This window comes from Xenopus laevis, chromosome 9_10S, assembly GCF_017654675.1.
Source record: "Xenopus laevis strain J_2021 chromosome 9_10S, Xenopus_laevis_v10.1, whole genome shotgun sequence".
In the NCBI taxonomy this organism is placed as follows: domain Eukaryota; kingdom Metazoa; phylum Chordata; class Amphibia; order Anura; family Pipidae; genus Xenopus; species Xenopus laevis.
The window spans coordinates 69,769,085-69,785,745 of record NC_054388.1 but is presented as its reverse complement, the minus strand read 5'-3'; the positions used below and the strand labels follow the sequence as shown (position 1 = coordinate 69,785,745).

The 16,661-nt window shown below is 35.3% G+C and overlaps 1 protein-coding gene across 13 annotated transcripts in view; it reads left to right on the top strand.

The window, feature by feature from the left end:
• The window catches only part of LOC108702272 (titin), a 197,731-nt gene that overhangs the window by 125,922 nt on the left and 55,148 nt on the right, over window positions 1-16,661 (top strand). For all 13 annotated transcript variants that reach the window (XM_041578271.1, XM_041578274.1, XM_041578272.1 and 10 more), the window contains 30 exons: window positions 55-348; window positions 705-1,004; window positions 1,100-1,408; window positions 1,507-1,697; window positions 1,987-2,416; window positions 2,565-2,870; window positions 2,966-3,114; window positions 4,013-4,045; window positions 4,126-4,255; window positions 4,352-4,651; window positions 4,739-5,056; window positions 5,166-5,462; window positions 5,820-6,119; window positions 6,214-6,528; window positions 6,621-6,769; window positions 7,167-7,317; window positions 7,404-7,685; window positions 7,784-8,086; window positions 8,200-8,502; window positions 8,585-8,866; window positions 9,014-9,313; window positions 9,401-9,703; window positions 9,795-10,103; window positions 10,185-10,466; window positions 11,236-11,535; window positions 11,626-11,919; window positions 12,008-14,974; window positions 15,054-15,374; window positions 15,460-15,744; window positions 15,832-16,131. In XM_041578271.1, the coding sequence (XP_041434205.1) occupies window positions 55-348; window positions 705-1,004; window positions 1,100-1,408; window positions 1,507-1,697; window positions 1,987-2,416; window positions 2,565-2,870; window positions 2,966-3,114; window positions 4,013-4,045; window positions 4,126-4,255; window positions 4,352-4,651; window positions 4,739-5,056; window positions 5,166-5,462; window positions 5,820-6,119; window positions 6,214-6,528; window positions 6,621-6,769; window positions 7,167-7,317; window positions 7,404-7,685; window positions 7,784-8,086; window positions 8,200-8,502; window positions 8,585-8,866; window positions 9,014-9,313; window positions 9,401-9,703; window positions 9,795-10,103; window positions 10,185-10,466; window positions 11,236-11,535; window positions 11,626-11,919; window positions 12,008-14,974; window positions 15,054-15,374; window positions 15,460-15,744; window positions 15,832-16,131 (10,803 nt within the window). The remainder of the gene's footprint in view (window positions 1-54; window positions 349-704; window positions 1,005-1,099; window positions 1,409-1,506; window positions 1,698-1,986; window positions 2,417-2,564; window positions 2,871-2,965; window positions 3,115-4,012; window positions 4,046-4,125; window positions 4,256-4,351; window positions 4,652-4,738; window positions 5,057-5,165; window positions 5,463-5,819; window positions 6,120-6,213; window positions 6,529-6,620; window positions 6,770-7,166; window positions 7,318-7,403; window positions 7,686-7,783; window positions 8,087-8,199; window positions 8,503-8,584; window positions 8,867-9,013; window positions 9,314-9,400; window positions 9,704-9,794; window positions 10,104-10,184; window positions 10,467-11,235; window positions 11,536-11,625; window positions 11,920-12,007; window positions 14,975-15,053; window positions 15,375-15,459; window positions 15,745-15,831; window positions 16,132-16,661) is intronic.

Here is a 16,661-nt window from a genome sequence, read left to right as displayed (position 1 = left end):
GAATGCAAAAGAAACACATTTAATAATATTCTATTGAATATATACTTTTTTCAGATGTTCCTGGTCCAGTTCTTGACCTAAAGCCAGTCGTTGTTAACAGAAAGATGGCTTTGCTCAACTGGTCTGATCCAGATGATGATGGTGGAAGTGACATCACAGGCTTTATAATAGAAAGGAAAGATGCAAAAGCACACATATGGAGGCAGCCAATAGAAACAGAAAGATCTAAATGTGATATTGTTGGCCTTCTGGAAGGACAAGAATACATGTTCCGTGTCATTTGTAAAAACAAATTTGGCTGTGGCCCACCTGTTGATTTGGGACCAATTCTTGCAGTTGATCCAAAAGGTAAAATTAATATATTATAGGAATATAATGTAAATATTTAGTTGTAAGCGCATATAATGTAAAACAAAACAAAAAAATATATATATATAGTTTGAAGTTCCAAGGAAAAAATACGTTTGTTATCTTCAGTTTTTATGATTTTATTGTTCTGCGAAGACTTAGTTAATATTTAAAATAATAAAAATTATAAAACCTATAAAGTAGTATATTGTCTCTTGTAAACTATCTATAAAATATTAGCAAATTCTTAGCACCAGTTATACATTAGATTACATAATTAAATATCGTATGTATGCAAACAAAAACAAAATTAGGTTTTAAAATGGGTTTAAAAAATTTCTACAAATTTTTTGTAGGTCCTCCTGGTTCACCTGAGAGATTTACTTATACAGAAAGAACAAAATCAACAATTACACTGGACTGGAAGCCTCCTCGTAATGATGGTGGAAACCCTATCATCGGGTATATCATAGAAAAGAGACGCCACGATGCTACTGAATATGAAAGATGCAATAAGAGTCTCTGCCAAGGAACATCTTTCTTAGTGGACAATCTTGCAGAACTGCATATGTATGAATTCCGTGCAAGAGCTGTAAATGAAATTGGTGAAAGTGAGCCATCACTTCCTCTTAATGTGGTTATCCAAGATGATGAAGGTATATTTTTCATCTAAATGTAAATAAGAAAAAAACATTGCCCACAACTTAACATTTTTAAACATTTGTTTAATATTTTTCTTTTTCGCTTCTAGTTCCTCCCACAGTTACACTGAAACTGACTGTTAGAGGAGACACAATCAAAGTTAAGGCTGGAGAACCAGTTAATATTCCAGCAGAGATAACTGGTCTACCAATGCCTAAGATAGAGTGGTCCAAAAATGAGGTTTTGATTGACAAATCAACACCAGCATTGAAAATTTCCAAAGAGGAAACATCCAGAACTGATGCAAAAACAGAAGTAAGCATTCCCAATGCACAGAGAAGCGATAAGGGATCCTATACTGTGACGGCTTCTAACCGCCTCGGAACTGCATTCCGCTCTGCAAATGTAGAAGTATTTGGTAAGTAACATAAAGCTGGTATTTGTTGTGAAAAAATTAATTACATTTCTACATAGTTATACATATTGCTGTTTGGTTATAATTTTTTCTTTCAACAGATCGTCCTGCACCACCAAGAAACCTCACTGTTACTGACATCAAAGCTGAATCATGCTACTTGATTTGGGATTCACCTCTTGATAATGGTGGAAGTGAGATTACTAACTATATCATTGATCAACGAGATGCAAGTAAAACGAAGTCTGACTGGGAGGAAGTCTCCAACATCATAGTTGATAGAAGATATGGGGTGAGATGATTTTGTTTATGCAAGGTCCTTTTACCTTCACATTGTAATTTATATTATCCATTTGGTCCAGTGTTATTACAATACAATCTCAGCATAAAGAGTAATTATTTATTGTAACAGAAAAGTATTCACAATGTGTAGCCTTTGGACAGATTCATTGATTCCATTATATCTGGCATAATATATGTATATGCTTCTTAGTCTTTTGGATATATATTTATATTTGAAAAATGGATAAAGGTTGGTAAACGAAATTGTTAAATGTATTAATTTTATTTTGTTTACTTAGATCTGGAAACTAACAACTGATGGAGAATATCAGTTCAGAGTTAGAGCCGTTAACAAATTGGGTATTAGTGATGACTGCCTTTCTGACAAAGTTGTCATAAAAGATCCATTTGGCCTTCCTGGTGCTCCAAAGAAACCAAAGGTTTCAAACTATACTCGATCATCAATGTTGGTATCCTGGGAACCTCCACTGGATAATGGTGGATCTCCAATCACCGGCTATTGGCTTGAGAAAAGAGAAGTTGATGGTATATATTGGGGACGTGTGAACAGAGCTCCAGTTACTAAACCAGCTGTAAAAGGATTGGAGTTTAATGTGCTACGATTAATTGAAGGTGTGGAATATCAGTTTAGAGTTATGGCTGCCAATGCTGCAGGAGTCGGACCTCCCAGTGAACCATCAGATCCTGCTCTGGCAGTGGATCCTATCTGTAAGTAATACTTTAATTATGAAATTTGTTACTTGAGACTTCAAGGCACAATGCTTATCTTTTTATCTAATTTTTTCAAGGGAGCACTATTTAGTCTAGAATAGTGTCTTTATGAAACACAATTTAAAAACATTCTTTCATTTATTAGATGTTCCTGGTGCCCCATCATGTCCTGAAGTTAAAGACAAAACCAAATCAAGTGTGACTCTAGCATGGAAACAACCAGAAAAAGATGGTGGAAGCCCAATTAAAGGATACATTGTAGAAATGCAGGAAGAAGGAACAGATTGGAAAAAAGTTAATGAACCTGATAAACTGTTCCCTACATACGAGTGCATAATACCAAATCTTCAAGAACTCAGAAAATATAGGTTTAGAGTAAAGGCAGTTAACTCTGCTGGAGAATCAGAGCCTAGCCTTGTAACAGGAGAAATACTTTCCAAAGAAATTCAAGGTAAGATACATTTTCAAAAAATTTCAATTAGCAGCTTATGTAGTAATTTAGGATGTACAATTAAAGTTTTTTTCTTTTAACTACCAAACTTGCAGAAGAGCCTGATATATCAATAGACCTAAAAGGCCAAGACCTTTTGAATTGTCGTGCTGGTTCCACAATTAAGATAACAGCTTTGATAAGTGGTCGCCCAGTTCCCAAAACCTCCTGGGAATTTGATGGAACAGCAAAGAAAGAGATGAAGGTAAATTGAAATGTTCTTAAACAAAAACTGTTGACTAGATATTTGCGTAGTACAATGCACAGTAAATTGAAGAAATAGAAAAAAGCTTGAAATGTATATATATATATATATATATATATATATATATATATATATATATATATATAGCAGCCTTGGAAAGCAATGTCTCATTTATCACTTACCAGCATAGTACATATATAAAAAAGTTCATAGAAATGTAAATGTGGCTTTACTTTATAAATATAACTGTTCACTTAAGTATTTATAATTTTCTCGTAGTTGTGTTGTCGTTGGGGTCCATTGTAAAAGATAATCATTATTTACTAAATTTCTATAAAGGTTTTTATTCAACCATGTCATCATATGAAGGTAAACATACAGGGGGTTATTTATTAAAACACAATTATTTCTAGTGAAAAAACATTTTACAGAAAAAAATGAATTTTTAGAGATGTATTATGCCCCAAAGCTACTAAAAGTCTGAATCCAAAAATACTCCATCAGATTAATTTAAAAGTCAATGACAGCTGTACCTTTCCATCTGAATATGCTTTTAACCTTCACGAATTTTGGGAGTTTTGGTGTATTTGACTCTTATTTGATTTTTTCTTGAAAACTCACTAAATTTTAGTTTTTCAAGTGGCATAAGTCAAAATATTCTAATTGAAACTTGAATTCTATGAGTTTTTTTAAAAGTTTTTTTGTTCAATCTAAAATATTAGTAAATAAAGCAAATTCATGGATGGGAGTTAGGGCAAGTTTGTTTCTTTTAAAATATGAGAAAAAAATAGTTTTAGTAAATAACCCCCACAGTGTTAGCGACAATAAACAAAATATTTTCAAAATTACTTATTTACCAAAGAAAACAAACATTACTTGACTTTTGTATTTCTTTTAGGATCAAGTCCATAATGTTCCTGAAGATTCGCAGGTATTTAAAATATAAATATATCAATTGTTAAATGTTCCTTATAGCCTTAAAAATCCTAATAACATTTTTTTTCTTTCCAGGTTGAGTCTACAGATGGAACTTCAATTATTGTAATTCCTACATGTAATAGAGGACACTCTGGAAGATACAGAATTACAGCCAAAAATAAAGCAGGGCAGAAAAATGTGAATGTCAGAGTAAATGTTTTAGGTAATATTAAATATCTAAAAATATGTCTGCACTCTTAAGTGAGCAAAAATAATCAGTACACCAAAGTTACCTTGCTAAATATTTTTCATTCTACAGATGCACCTGGGCCAATAAAAGATCTCAAAGTAAGTGATATAACTAGGTCAACTACCAAACTTTCATGGAAAGCACCAGACAATGATGGTGGTGATAGAATTAGAAACTACATCGTTGAGAAGAAGACTGTTGAAGGAAAATCATGGGGGAAGGTGACAAATGATTGTGCAGGCACATCCTACACAGTACCTAATCTTTTTGATGGAAAAGAATACTTCTTCAGAGTAACAGCAGAAAACAGATTTGGCACTGGGCCTTCAGTTGCAACCATTCAAAGGACAAAAGCAAGAGACCCAATACGTATGTTTCTTTTAAATTAATATTCATGGTGTCTTGTGAATTGTAAAATACAAGAATGTTATGATGAATGCCATTGTTTTTTTATAGATCCCCCAGAACCACCAACTAGACTGAAAGTTGGTCTTGTCACCAAAAATTCAGTGGCATTGACATGGAGACCACCTAAAAATGATGGTGGAGCACCTGTAACTCATTATATTATAGAACATTTAGTCTGGGATTCAAGTGGAGAAGGAAAAGAGGCTTGGAAAAAGTGTAATAAACGTGATGTAGAGGAGACAACGTTTACTGTTGAAGACCTGAAAGAAGGTGGTGAATATGAATTCCGTGTCAGAGCTGTGAATGAAGCAGGAACTAGCAAGCCATCTACAACTGTTGGCCCAGTCCTTGTGAAAGACCAGACATGTAAGTACTAAAATAGTTCAACTGCCTTTTCAAACAATTTTACTTATATAATTTTTTACTAATTGTTTTCTTATTGATGATATAATTACTTGTTTAACTTTTATATTAGGTCCACCATGTATTGAACTTAAGGAATTTTTAGAAGAAGAAGAAGGAACAGATATAAGCATTGTAGCAAAAGTAAAAGGCGTTCCATTCCCTACTCTGAAATGGTACAAAGCCCCTCCTCACAATCCTGATGACAAAACACCTGTACAGTATGACCAGCATGTCAATAAAGTTGTTGGAGAAGACTCCTGCACTTTGTTCATTGCACAGTCTCGAAGAAATGATACTGCTTTGTATACTTTGACAGCTGAAAATAATCTTGGAACTGATTCAAAGGAAATGAGACTGAATGTTCTAGGTATGTTTATTTTAATTTCTTTTTTATAAATGTATTGAATCTTGCAAAGCGTACAAACCATAACATATCACAAAATTAATTTATATAATATATATTTAAAGATCTATAATTCTGCTTAATTTTATAAAATTCAATTACAATTTTACTAGTTTTCCATTTCTACAATTTCTACAACTTTTGCATCATAACCAAATAGCAATGGTAACGTAGCAAATTAAAAAATGTAAAAAAACATCACAGATGAGCAGTGATATAATTGTTTATAACTATGAGAAAATGCTTAATGATATAAAAGTCAAAGCAGCACTTCTTCAGAAATGCTTTCAATAATTAGAGCACCTTCCTTTCATCAATTAGGACATCCTGGACCACCAGTAGGACCAATTAAATTTGAATCAATTACAGCAGAAAACATGACCTTAACTTGGCTTCCACCAAAGGATGATGGAGGATCCAAAATAACAAATTATGTTATTGAAAAACGAGAAGCAAACAGAAGATTATGGGCTCCTGTGACCAAAGAAGCTAAAGAATGTATCTACACAATACCAAAGTTAATAGAAGGCCATGAATATGTTTTCCGCATCATGGCACAAAACAAATATGGTGTTGGCCTACCACTTGACAGTGAACCAGAGACTGCAAGAAATCTGTACAGTAAGTCTGTTATACCTTCTAAGCTAATATTTCTTATATTCTATGTTATAAAAAAGGATACCTACATATACATTTTATGTTTTTGTTTGTATAGCTGTTCCTGGACAATGTGAAAAACCATCTGTTAGTAGTGTAACACGTGACTCTATGATTGTAAACTGGGAAGAGCCTGAATATGATGGTGGTTCACCAGTGACAGGATATTGGCTGGAATTAAAGGAAACCACCGGAAAGAGATGGAAGAGAGTAAACCGTGACCCAATCAAAATCATGCCCCTTGGTGTTTCCTATGAAGTTACAGGCCTTATTGAAGGCTCTGATTATCAATATCGTGTGTTGGCAATCAATGCAGCTGGTGTTGGTCCTCCAAGTCCACCAACTGACCCAGTATTTGCTAGAGACCCAATATGTGAGTGCACTAAAATATATGAGAATTGTTTAAATAACATTATGTTAGGTAATATAAAATATAATAATTCCAATTGGTTATCTGTTCCATAGCTCCTCCTGGGCCCCCAATATCAAAAGTTACAGACTGGACAAAGTCATCAGCAGATTTAGAATGGATTCCACCATCTAAAGATGGTGGCTCTCCCATCACTGGATATTTTGTTGAATACAAAGAAGAAGGCAAAGAGGAATGGGAACAGGTTGGCAAACGCTTTTCAGATACAATTATCCAATGCTCCAAATATACAGTATAAACATTTCCTATTAGAGTTATAGCTTAGAAGTTGAAATTTGAAGGTATTACATCATACAGAAATGTTTGTATATGACTATGCCATTCATTAACCATTTCTAATTAATGGCTTGAATCTCAGCAATAAAATATGGCATAGTAGATCTATTCATCCAGTAAATAATTCCTTTATCAAAAGCATATTACTCCTCCCTTAATTGTAGGTATCCTTATTCTGCAACAAAAAAAGTTCATTCAACTTATGCAAGCTAATCTAGCACCAAAGCTATCAATGTGTTTAGATTATTGCTAGAAATATGTAACAGTGCATTGTTAAATATGTACTAATAAAATATTTCTCTTAGGCAAAAGATAAAGAAGTACGAGGTACTACGTTTGTTGTACCTGGATTAAAAGAAGGAAGCTTCTACAGATTTAGAGTTACAGCTGTTAATGCTGCTGGAGTCGGTGAACCTGGGGTTGTAACTGATGTTATTGAAGCCAAAGACAGAACAGGTATATACCATGATTCTTGAAATTATTTGTTTTTGTACCATTGTGCTTTAAAAAGCTATAACTCTGCATTTTTTATGCTTTTACAGTATTACCAGACATTCAACTTGATGCTAGTGTAAAAGAGCGTATTGTTGTCCATGCTGGCGGAGTTATTCGTATAATTGCTTATGTCTCTGGAAAGCCAGCACCACAAATTTCCTGGAGTAGAGATGAAAAGGCCTTACCACCAGAGGCTACCATTGAAACAACCACCATTAGCTCCTCATTAGTTATTAAGAAATGCCAAAGGACACATCAGGGCATATATACACTGGTTGCAAAGAATGAAGGCGGTGAAAGAAGGAAGACAATTATTGTTGATGTTTTAGGTACAGTAAAACTCATTTTTAAAAAAATACGTGTATGACATCAATTCAGATGCTGAATATTCATGAGCATTCATAAATACTATTTTGATGATCTACAGATGTTCCTGGGCCAGTTAGTTTGCCATTCCAGACTGAAAACCTTACTAATGACTCGTGCAAACTGACCTGGTTCTCACCAGAGGATGATGGAGGCTCAGTTATAACTAACTACATAATTGAAAAACGGGAGGCTGATCGCAGGGGTTGGACTCCAGTAACATATACAGTGACAAGACAAAATGCCACTGTTCAAGGATTAATAGAAGGTGTAGCCTACTTTTTCCGTATTGCAGCTGAAAATACTATTGGTATGGGACCATTTGTTGAGACTGCAAAGGAGCTTGTTATTAGAGAACCAATATGTAAGTTTTATCTTAATTGTCCTTTTTTCTTAAAGGTTTCACATATCCTTTGTACAATATTGATATTTGAGTACACTTTTGCACTCAATATTAACATTCTTGGCATATTACAGCTGTACCAGAGCGTCCAGAAGATCTCCAAGTAACAGCAGTCACCAAAGAATCTATAAGTCTTAGCTGGAAGCCACCCAAATACAATGGAGGATCCGATATTACAATGTATGTACTTGAATGTCGTTTGATTGGAAAAGACACATTTTACAGAGCTACAAAGGAAAAACTGCTTAACAGAACATACACTCATGATGGCTTAAAAGAAGGTTACACATATGAATATCGTGTCAGTGCAGTTAATATTGTTGGGCAAGGAAAACCATCATTCTGCACAAAACCAATTACTTGCAAAGATGAACTAGGTATGTGTTTAATCAGCATTTATTAAATTAAGTTATAATCTTTATGAATTTGTAGTAATATTTATCTCTCTATTAATTTCAGCTCCACCCACTATTGAACTTGATTTTAGAGACAAACTAATTGTAAGAGTTGGAGAATCTTTCAGTATGAATGGCAGATACACAGGAAAGCCAGCGCCAAAGGTCTACTGGCTGAAAGATGAAATAACAGTTAAAGAAAGTGATCGTATGAAGATTAAAACCACAGCAAATGCTCTGTGTCTTGGTATACTTAAATCAGTACGAGACGATTCAGGAAGATATTGTGTGGTTGTAGAGAACAGCACAGGGTCAAGAAAAGGCATCTGTGAAGTGACAGTTGTTGGTAAGTTATTATTGACCAGTGGGAATAAATGTTGCTTTTGCTTGGGATTTTATTATAATAGTTTGTTTTTTCCAAAAATAAATGTGATGTCACTTTAATGTAAAACATAAGTAAATTGTTTTATTGCTGTTTTTCCACTCAAAACAGATCGACCTTCACCTCCATTTGGTCCTGTTATTTTTGATGAAGTTCATAAGGACCATATGGTTGTTTCTTGGAAGCCTCCACTTGATGATGGAGGCAGTCAAATTACTAATTATGTAGTTGAAAAGAAAGACACCAACAGAGACATATGGATGCCAGTGACATCAGCAACTACTAAAACAACCTGCAAAGTCCCCAAACTTATTGAAGGAAGGGAATACATTATTCGTATTTGTGCAGAAAATATGTATGGCATGAGTGATCCACTATTGTCTGATGAAATGAAAGCAAAAGACAGCTTCAGTAAGTAACACCCATCAGTGTAATCCATTTAAATGTAACTTAAATTGATTGCCATCTTGTTGTTATATTAATATAATCAATTTACAGGAGTACCTGAGGCACCAGAGCAGCCACTTGTTAAAGATATAACTAAAGATTCAGCAGTGGTCGCATGGAACAGACCACGGGATGGTGGAAAGCCCATTTTTGCCTACATTTTGGAGAAGAGAGAAACTATGTCTAACCGATGGGCAAAAGTCTCCAAAGAACCAGTTTATCCAGATACACAATATAAAGTAACTGAACTATTTGAAGGTTGTGAATATGAGTTCAGAGTATCAGCACAAAATGCAATTGGAGTGGGTGATGCTAGTCCACCATCAAAACCATTCTTTGCTAAAGATCCCATAGGTATGGAAATCCTTATTTAATTTTTACGCTATAATGTATCAAATACAATGTTCTCAGACTATTAACTAATTTATTTTTACTTTGCCAACAGTCAAACCAAGTCCACCAGTCAACCCAGAAGCAGTTGACAAAACCAAAAATTCTGTTGATTTATCTTGGCATCCCCCAAAGCATGATGGTGGAGGAAAAATTATTGGTTATCTTGTTGAGTATCAAAAGGTTGGAGAGGAAGAATGGAAAAAATCTAACTTTGCTCCTGATGGCTGTCCTGATCCAAAACATACAGTCACTGACCTTACTGAAGGTGATACATACAAGTTCAGAATAATGGCTGTGAATGCTGCTGGCGAATCTGAACCAGCCTATCTCAGAGATCCAGTTCAAGCTAAAGACCGACTTGGTAAGTTATCACTTTTTTACAAATCACATATTTGTGCAACAGCCAATGTAATAATAAATTAAAATTCAATTCTTTCCATAGAACCTCCTGAGTTAATACTTGATGCAAATATGGCAAGAGAGCAACAAATTAAAGCTGGAAATACTCTAACACTTAGTGCAGTGATCAAAGGAATGCCATTACCCAAAGTATCATGGAAAAAAGAAGATAAAGAAGTGTCAACAAAGGCAGATATTTCAGTTACCCCTGTTGGAAGCAAGTTGGAAATTCGTAATTGTGCCAAAGAAGATGCTGGAATATACTCTCTAACTGTTGAGAATGAGGCTGGTTCTAAAACAGTGTCAGTTAAAGTTATTGTACTTGGTAAGTTTGAGATTTTATTTTAGTAATATAATTACATTATCATCATAACTAAGTGAGCAATTAGTAAGCTAATTGTAATGGTGGGAATGGGTTCAACACAATGATATTTAGTAATACATTTCAGTTTTGCAAAAGACTTTTAAAGGGCCATTAAAAAAAACTAATGAAAGGGTTTTCTACACATTTAGATGTAATGTAAAAAATATACTTTAGTTTGCTTGAAATTTGTATACTTTTTATATAATTAACCATTGGACTGTTACTTATGGCCTTTTATGGTTTATACGCCTATTTGCATAATTATTGATTTTAAGAAATATAAAAAGAGAAATATTTTGTTATCAGTTATTTTGTTTATTTTGTTATCTTTTGATAGAATCATAGAATGATTTTAATTGATCAGAGAAATCCATAACATGTTAAACAAAAGAATACAAAAAGTACAAAAAAGTACAAAAAGTTGCAATATCAACCAATCAAATCAATGTTTGATTTCAAAGAGATGACTAGTCAATGCTACCTACTGATAGGTTGCTATGGGTTACAAGAACTGTAGAAAATTTTGCACATTTATTACATGATAAAAATTGTGTGAAGTGCCATAAGACTGCCAGTTTTCTTAATTAATTTAGAAAACCAGTGATTCTATGGCACTTCACAGTTTTTACAATTTTTATTGCCAGTCATAATTTGTTCCTCATTATTTTGTTCTGAATAGAAACAAAAAAATCATTAGACTTGTTTATATGTTTAATGTTTGTACTTTCAGACAAACCTGGCTCACCACGAAATCTACAGATAAGTGAGATTAGAAGAGATTCTTGCTACCTTACTTGGAAGGAGCCAGAAGACAATGGTGGCTCAGTCATCACAAACTATGTGGTTGAGAAGAGAGATGTTGCAAATCCTCGATGGATACCAGTTTCAACAACATCTAAAAAACACAGCATAATGGCTAGACATCTTTTAGAAGGCACACAATATCTATTCCGTGTTGCTGCAGAAAACCAGTATGGACGTAGCTCCTATATTGAAACACCCAAACCAATCAAGGCAATTGATCCAATCTGTACGTTTTTACCATAATATACAGATTTATGTTGCTCAGAGTGTAGTAGACAAGTAGTATTAAATGTGTTTTCTTGGTTTTTTTTCTCAGATCCTTCTGGACCACCAAAGAATCTTCACCATACGGATGTTGACAAAACAGAAGTATCACTTGCTTGGAACTATCCTGACCGTGATGGTGGTTCTGAAATTACTGGTTTTGTGGTTGATTATCAAGAAGATGGAGCAGATGATTGGATTAACTTTAAAACTGTGGCCATTCCTGAATGTATTGTCACTGGATTAAAACATGGAAAAATCTACAAGTTCCGAGTAAGGGCCCAAAACATTGCAGGACTAAGTCGACCTGACACAACAGTACCAATAGAATGTCAAGAGAAACTTGGTAATTCATTTTCTTATTTTTAAATAATTTGAACACTAGTGCTGTGTGTTGTTTTGGAATCTATATATATATATTTTTTTTTTTTCAGCTGCACCAAGTATTGAAGTTGATGTTAAGCTGATTGAAGGTCTTGTAGTCAAAGCTGGTACAACTGTAAGACTTCCTGCCATCATGAGAGGCATCCCAGTTCCAACTGCAAAATGGGTTACTGACAGCACAGAAATTAAATCAGAGGGCAACTATACAATTGATACAGACAGTTACTCAACAGTGCTCACAATAAAGGAATGCACAAGAAAAGATACAGGGGAGTATCTCCTAACAGTGTCAAATGCAGCTGGAAGCAAGACTGTTGCACTTCATCTTACAGTTTTGGATGTTCCTGGACCACCGACAGGTCCTTTAAATATTCTGGAAGTTACACCAGAATATATGGTTATCTCTTGGAGGCCACCAAAGGATGATGGTGGAAGTGCAGTAATGAACTATATTGTTGAGAAATGTGAAGGAAAGAAAGAAACGTGGGGAATCGTCAGCACTGGAAGCACTCAGACTAAAGCCAAGGTTCCACGTCTTCAAAAAGGTTTCGAATATACTTTCCGGGTTAGAGCAGAAAATAAAATGGGTATTGGTAAGCCCCTTGATTCCAAACCAACTGTTGCCAAGCATATGTTCGATCCACCTTCACCATCCGGAAAACCAGCTGTGCTTGATATTACTGAAAATGCTGTCACAGTTACATGGACAATACCAAAATCTGATGGTGGCAGTCAAATTAGTGGTTATATACTCGAGAGGAGAGAAATATCTGGTAAATGGATTAGGGTGAACAAAACACCTGTGCTTGATCTGAAGTTCAGAGCTACTGGTTTATATGAAGGAAACACTTATGAATTCAGAGTCTTTGCTGAGAATATTGCTGGACTAAGTAAGCCATCACCAGTATCTGATCCAATAAAAGCCAGTCGTCCAATATCACCCCCAGGTCCACCAATAAATCCAAAACTTAAAGACATGAGTAGAGAAACAGCCGATTTAGTGTGGACAAAACCCAACAGAGATGGAGGAAGCCCTATTTTAGGATATGTTGTAGAATGTCAAAAATCAGGATCAGCACAGTGGAACAGAATCAACACTGATGAGCTAGTTAAACAATGTGCTTTCAGAGTACCTGGCCTAATAGAAGGAAATGAGTACAGATTCCGAATTAAAGCTGCAAATATTGTAGGAGAGGGTGAACCAAGAGAACTGCCCGAATCTGTAATTGCAAAGGATATCCTACACCCACCAGAAATTGATCTTGATGTGACCTGCCGTGACCTACTTACTGTGAGAGTTGGCCAAACAATTCACATTTCTGCTCGTGTGAAGGGTAGACCTGACCCAGACATGGTGTGGTCCAAAGATGGACTAGTAGTTGGTAAAGACAATAGAACTGAGATAACACATGACTTCCCACATGTTGATATGCAGATAACATCAGCAACAAGAGCCGATTACGGCAAATACACAATACTAGCAAAGAACACCAGTGGGCAGGCACAAGCTGTAGTTATTGTCAATGTATTAGACAGACCCGGACCATGTCAGAACCTTAAGATTAGCTATGTTACTAAAGACTCTTGTATGGTGTCTTGGGAAAATCCACAAGACAATGGTGGGTCAGAAATAACAAATTATATAGTGGAATACCGTGAACCAAATCAACGAGGATGGTATGTTATTTCTTCAGACCTAACTAAACGTTTAATTAAAGCATCACTAGTTGAAAATCATGCATATTTCTTCAGAGTCTGTGCAGAGAACAAGGTAGGCCCAGGCCCAGTGGTTGAAACTAAAACACCTATTTTGGCTATTAATCCAGTTGACAAACCAGGTGAACCTGAAAACCTTCATATTGCTGAAGTAGGGAAAACTTTTGTTTATCTGAAATGGCGAAGACCAGATTATGATGGTGGAAGCCCAAATCTGTCTTATCATGTTGAAAGAAAACTTAAAGATTCTGAAGAATGGGAAGGAGTTCATAAAGGGAGCGTCAAGGAAACCAGTAACCTAATAGACAAATGTCATGAAAATCTAATTTATCAGTTCAGAGTTCAGACCAAGAATGAAGGAGGTGAGAGTAACTGGGTGAAAACAAGTGAAGTTTTAGTAAAAGAAGAGCTTTTGAAGCCTGTGCTGGATGTAAAATTAGTTGGAGCAGTAATTGTGAAGGCTGGTGAGACAATCAGAATTGAAGCTGGAGTAAGAGGAAAACCACAGCCTGAAATAACATGGAAAAAAGATAAAGATGCCACAGATCTAAGTAAATCTCCTAGACTTAAAGTTGAGAACGGATCTGATTTCTCAAAGTTTGTTCTTGAAAAATCAAAGAGAGCAGATACTGGTAAATATGTTGTCACTGCCACAAACACAGTAGGAAGTTTCTCGGCAAATGCCTCTGTCACAGTTCTTGATGTACCAGGTGCAGTTCGAAACATTAAAATTTCTGATATTTCAAGTGATAGATGCACACTTAGATGGGATTCACCAGAAGATGATGGTGGCTGTGAAATCCAAAACTATATTCTGGAAAAATGTGAGAGCAAACGTATGGTTTGGTCCACTTACTCGGCCTCTGTCATACTGAATCATGCACAAGTAACTCGTCTGATAGAAGGAAATGAATACATATTTAGAATTCGAGCAGAGAATAAAATGGGAACTGGTCCACCAATAGAAACCAAACCAATAGTTGCTAGAACACGTTATAATAAACCTGGTCCTCCTGAGCCTCCAGAGGTAACCAAAGTAAGCAAAGAAGAAATGACAGTGATCTGGATTCCACCAGAATATGATGGCGGCAAATCTGTGACTGGATATATTTTAGAGAAGAAAGAAAAAAGGTCCCTGAGATGGGTTGCTGTCACAAAAAGTGCAGTCCCAGAAAGACGCATGAAAGTTGCAAACCTCATTCCAGGACATGAATACCAGTTCCGTGTTAAGGCAGAAAATGAAATAGGACTTGGAGAGCCAAGTGGGCCATCAAGACCTGTTGTAGCCAAAGATCCTATAGGTAAATAACATGTTTCAGTTTCATGTCAGTTTATCATCTTTGTTTTTACATGCCATAATTCTATTTTTCTTCTATTTAGAACCACCTGGTCCTCCAACAAATCTAAAGGTGCCAGACAGCACAAAGACTTCCATAACACTGGGATGGGGAAAACCTGTGTATGATGGCGGAGCACCAATAATTGGATATGTTGTCGAAATGAGGCCCAAGACTGAACTCAAAGATCCTGAAGAAGGATGGAAAAGATGCAATGTGGCTGCTCAGCTTATCCATACTCAGTTTACTGTTACCAGTCTTATTGATAAAGAAGAATATGAGTTCAGGGTTTCTGCACAAAATCAAGTTGGTATTGGGAGACCCGCTGAACTTAAAGAAGCTGTATCCCCTAAAGAAATACTTGGTAAATATTTGTTCATAAAATGTATTAACTGCATCACTAAACACATTTTGTATTTCTTATTTTATCAAAACTAATTTATCCACAGAATCACCTGAAATTGACTTAGATGCAAGCATGAGAAAATTGGTCACTGTAAGAGCAGGATGCCCTATCCGCCTATTTGCAGTGGTTAGAGGAAGACCCTCACCTAAAGTTACCTGGAGAAGAATGGGAATTGACAATGTAGTCAGAAAGGGTCAATTTGATCTAGTTGACACCATGGCTTTCCTTGTTATCGATAACTCCACACGTGATGATTCAGGCAAATACTCCTTGTCACTTGTTAATGCAGCAGGAGAAAAAGCAGTGTTTGTTAATGTGAGGGTGCTTGGTAAGTTATCACATTAGACATCATTAAACAAAAATATAATACTTAGTAATTTAAGTAGTATCATTAATTTGCATTTGTTTATCCTAGATACCCCTGGGCCAGTGTCCGACTTTTCTGTTTCTGATGTCTCAAAAATGTCATGTCATCTTTCATGGGTTCCTCCAGAAAATGATGGTGGAAGTCCTGTTACTCACTATATTTTGGAAAGGCGGGAAGTTGACAGAAAGACTTGGGCTACAGTAATAGCAGATCTGAAGAAAACTAGTTTCAAGGTTGCTAAACTTGTGCCTGGGACAGAATACTTTTTCAGAGTTACTGCTGTAAATGAATATGGCTCAGGTGTTCCTTGCGAGACTCCAAAAACTGTCCTTGCAACGGATCCAATTAGTAAGTATCATAGATTATTTTTATGACTATAAATTTATTTTCCCCTTTAAGTCTGCTGAAAACTTGTGAGAACACTATAGGTAAAAGTTCTGCAAATCCCACATTCACTTCACATGCTTTTTATTCAGAAAAACATGCTGGGAAAAAATAATTAATACAGTAAGATTCCTGACAATGTTCTTTGACAATTTGTTTTTCTTTGGTGATAGAAGGTGAAAAGGAAGAAACTTTTTTCTTCAACATCTGATAAATATGCCACTAATTGTTCACTCCATAGTAAATCCAACCATATGATGCCATATCATTCTTTTCCTCAAAACTTATTAGAAAGCTATTAATGTAAAACCTGTCCCTGTATATCTCCAGTGGAACTCACACTATTGTTTAACTTCTTGATTTTTTCTTTTAGTGAAATATATTCTTTCAAATCTATGTTGTTTTGATCTTATATTTTTATGTCATTTCTGTTCTACATTAGATAAAAAAGTTTGATTTTTTTAAAATATTTATTGCAAAAAAAAATATCATAT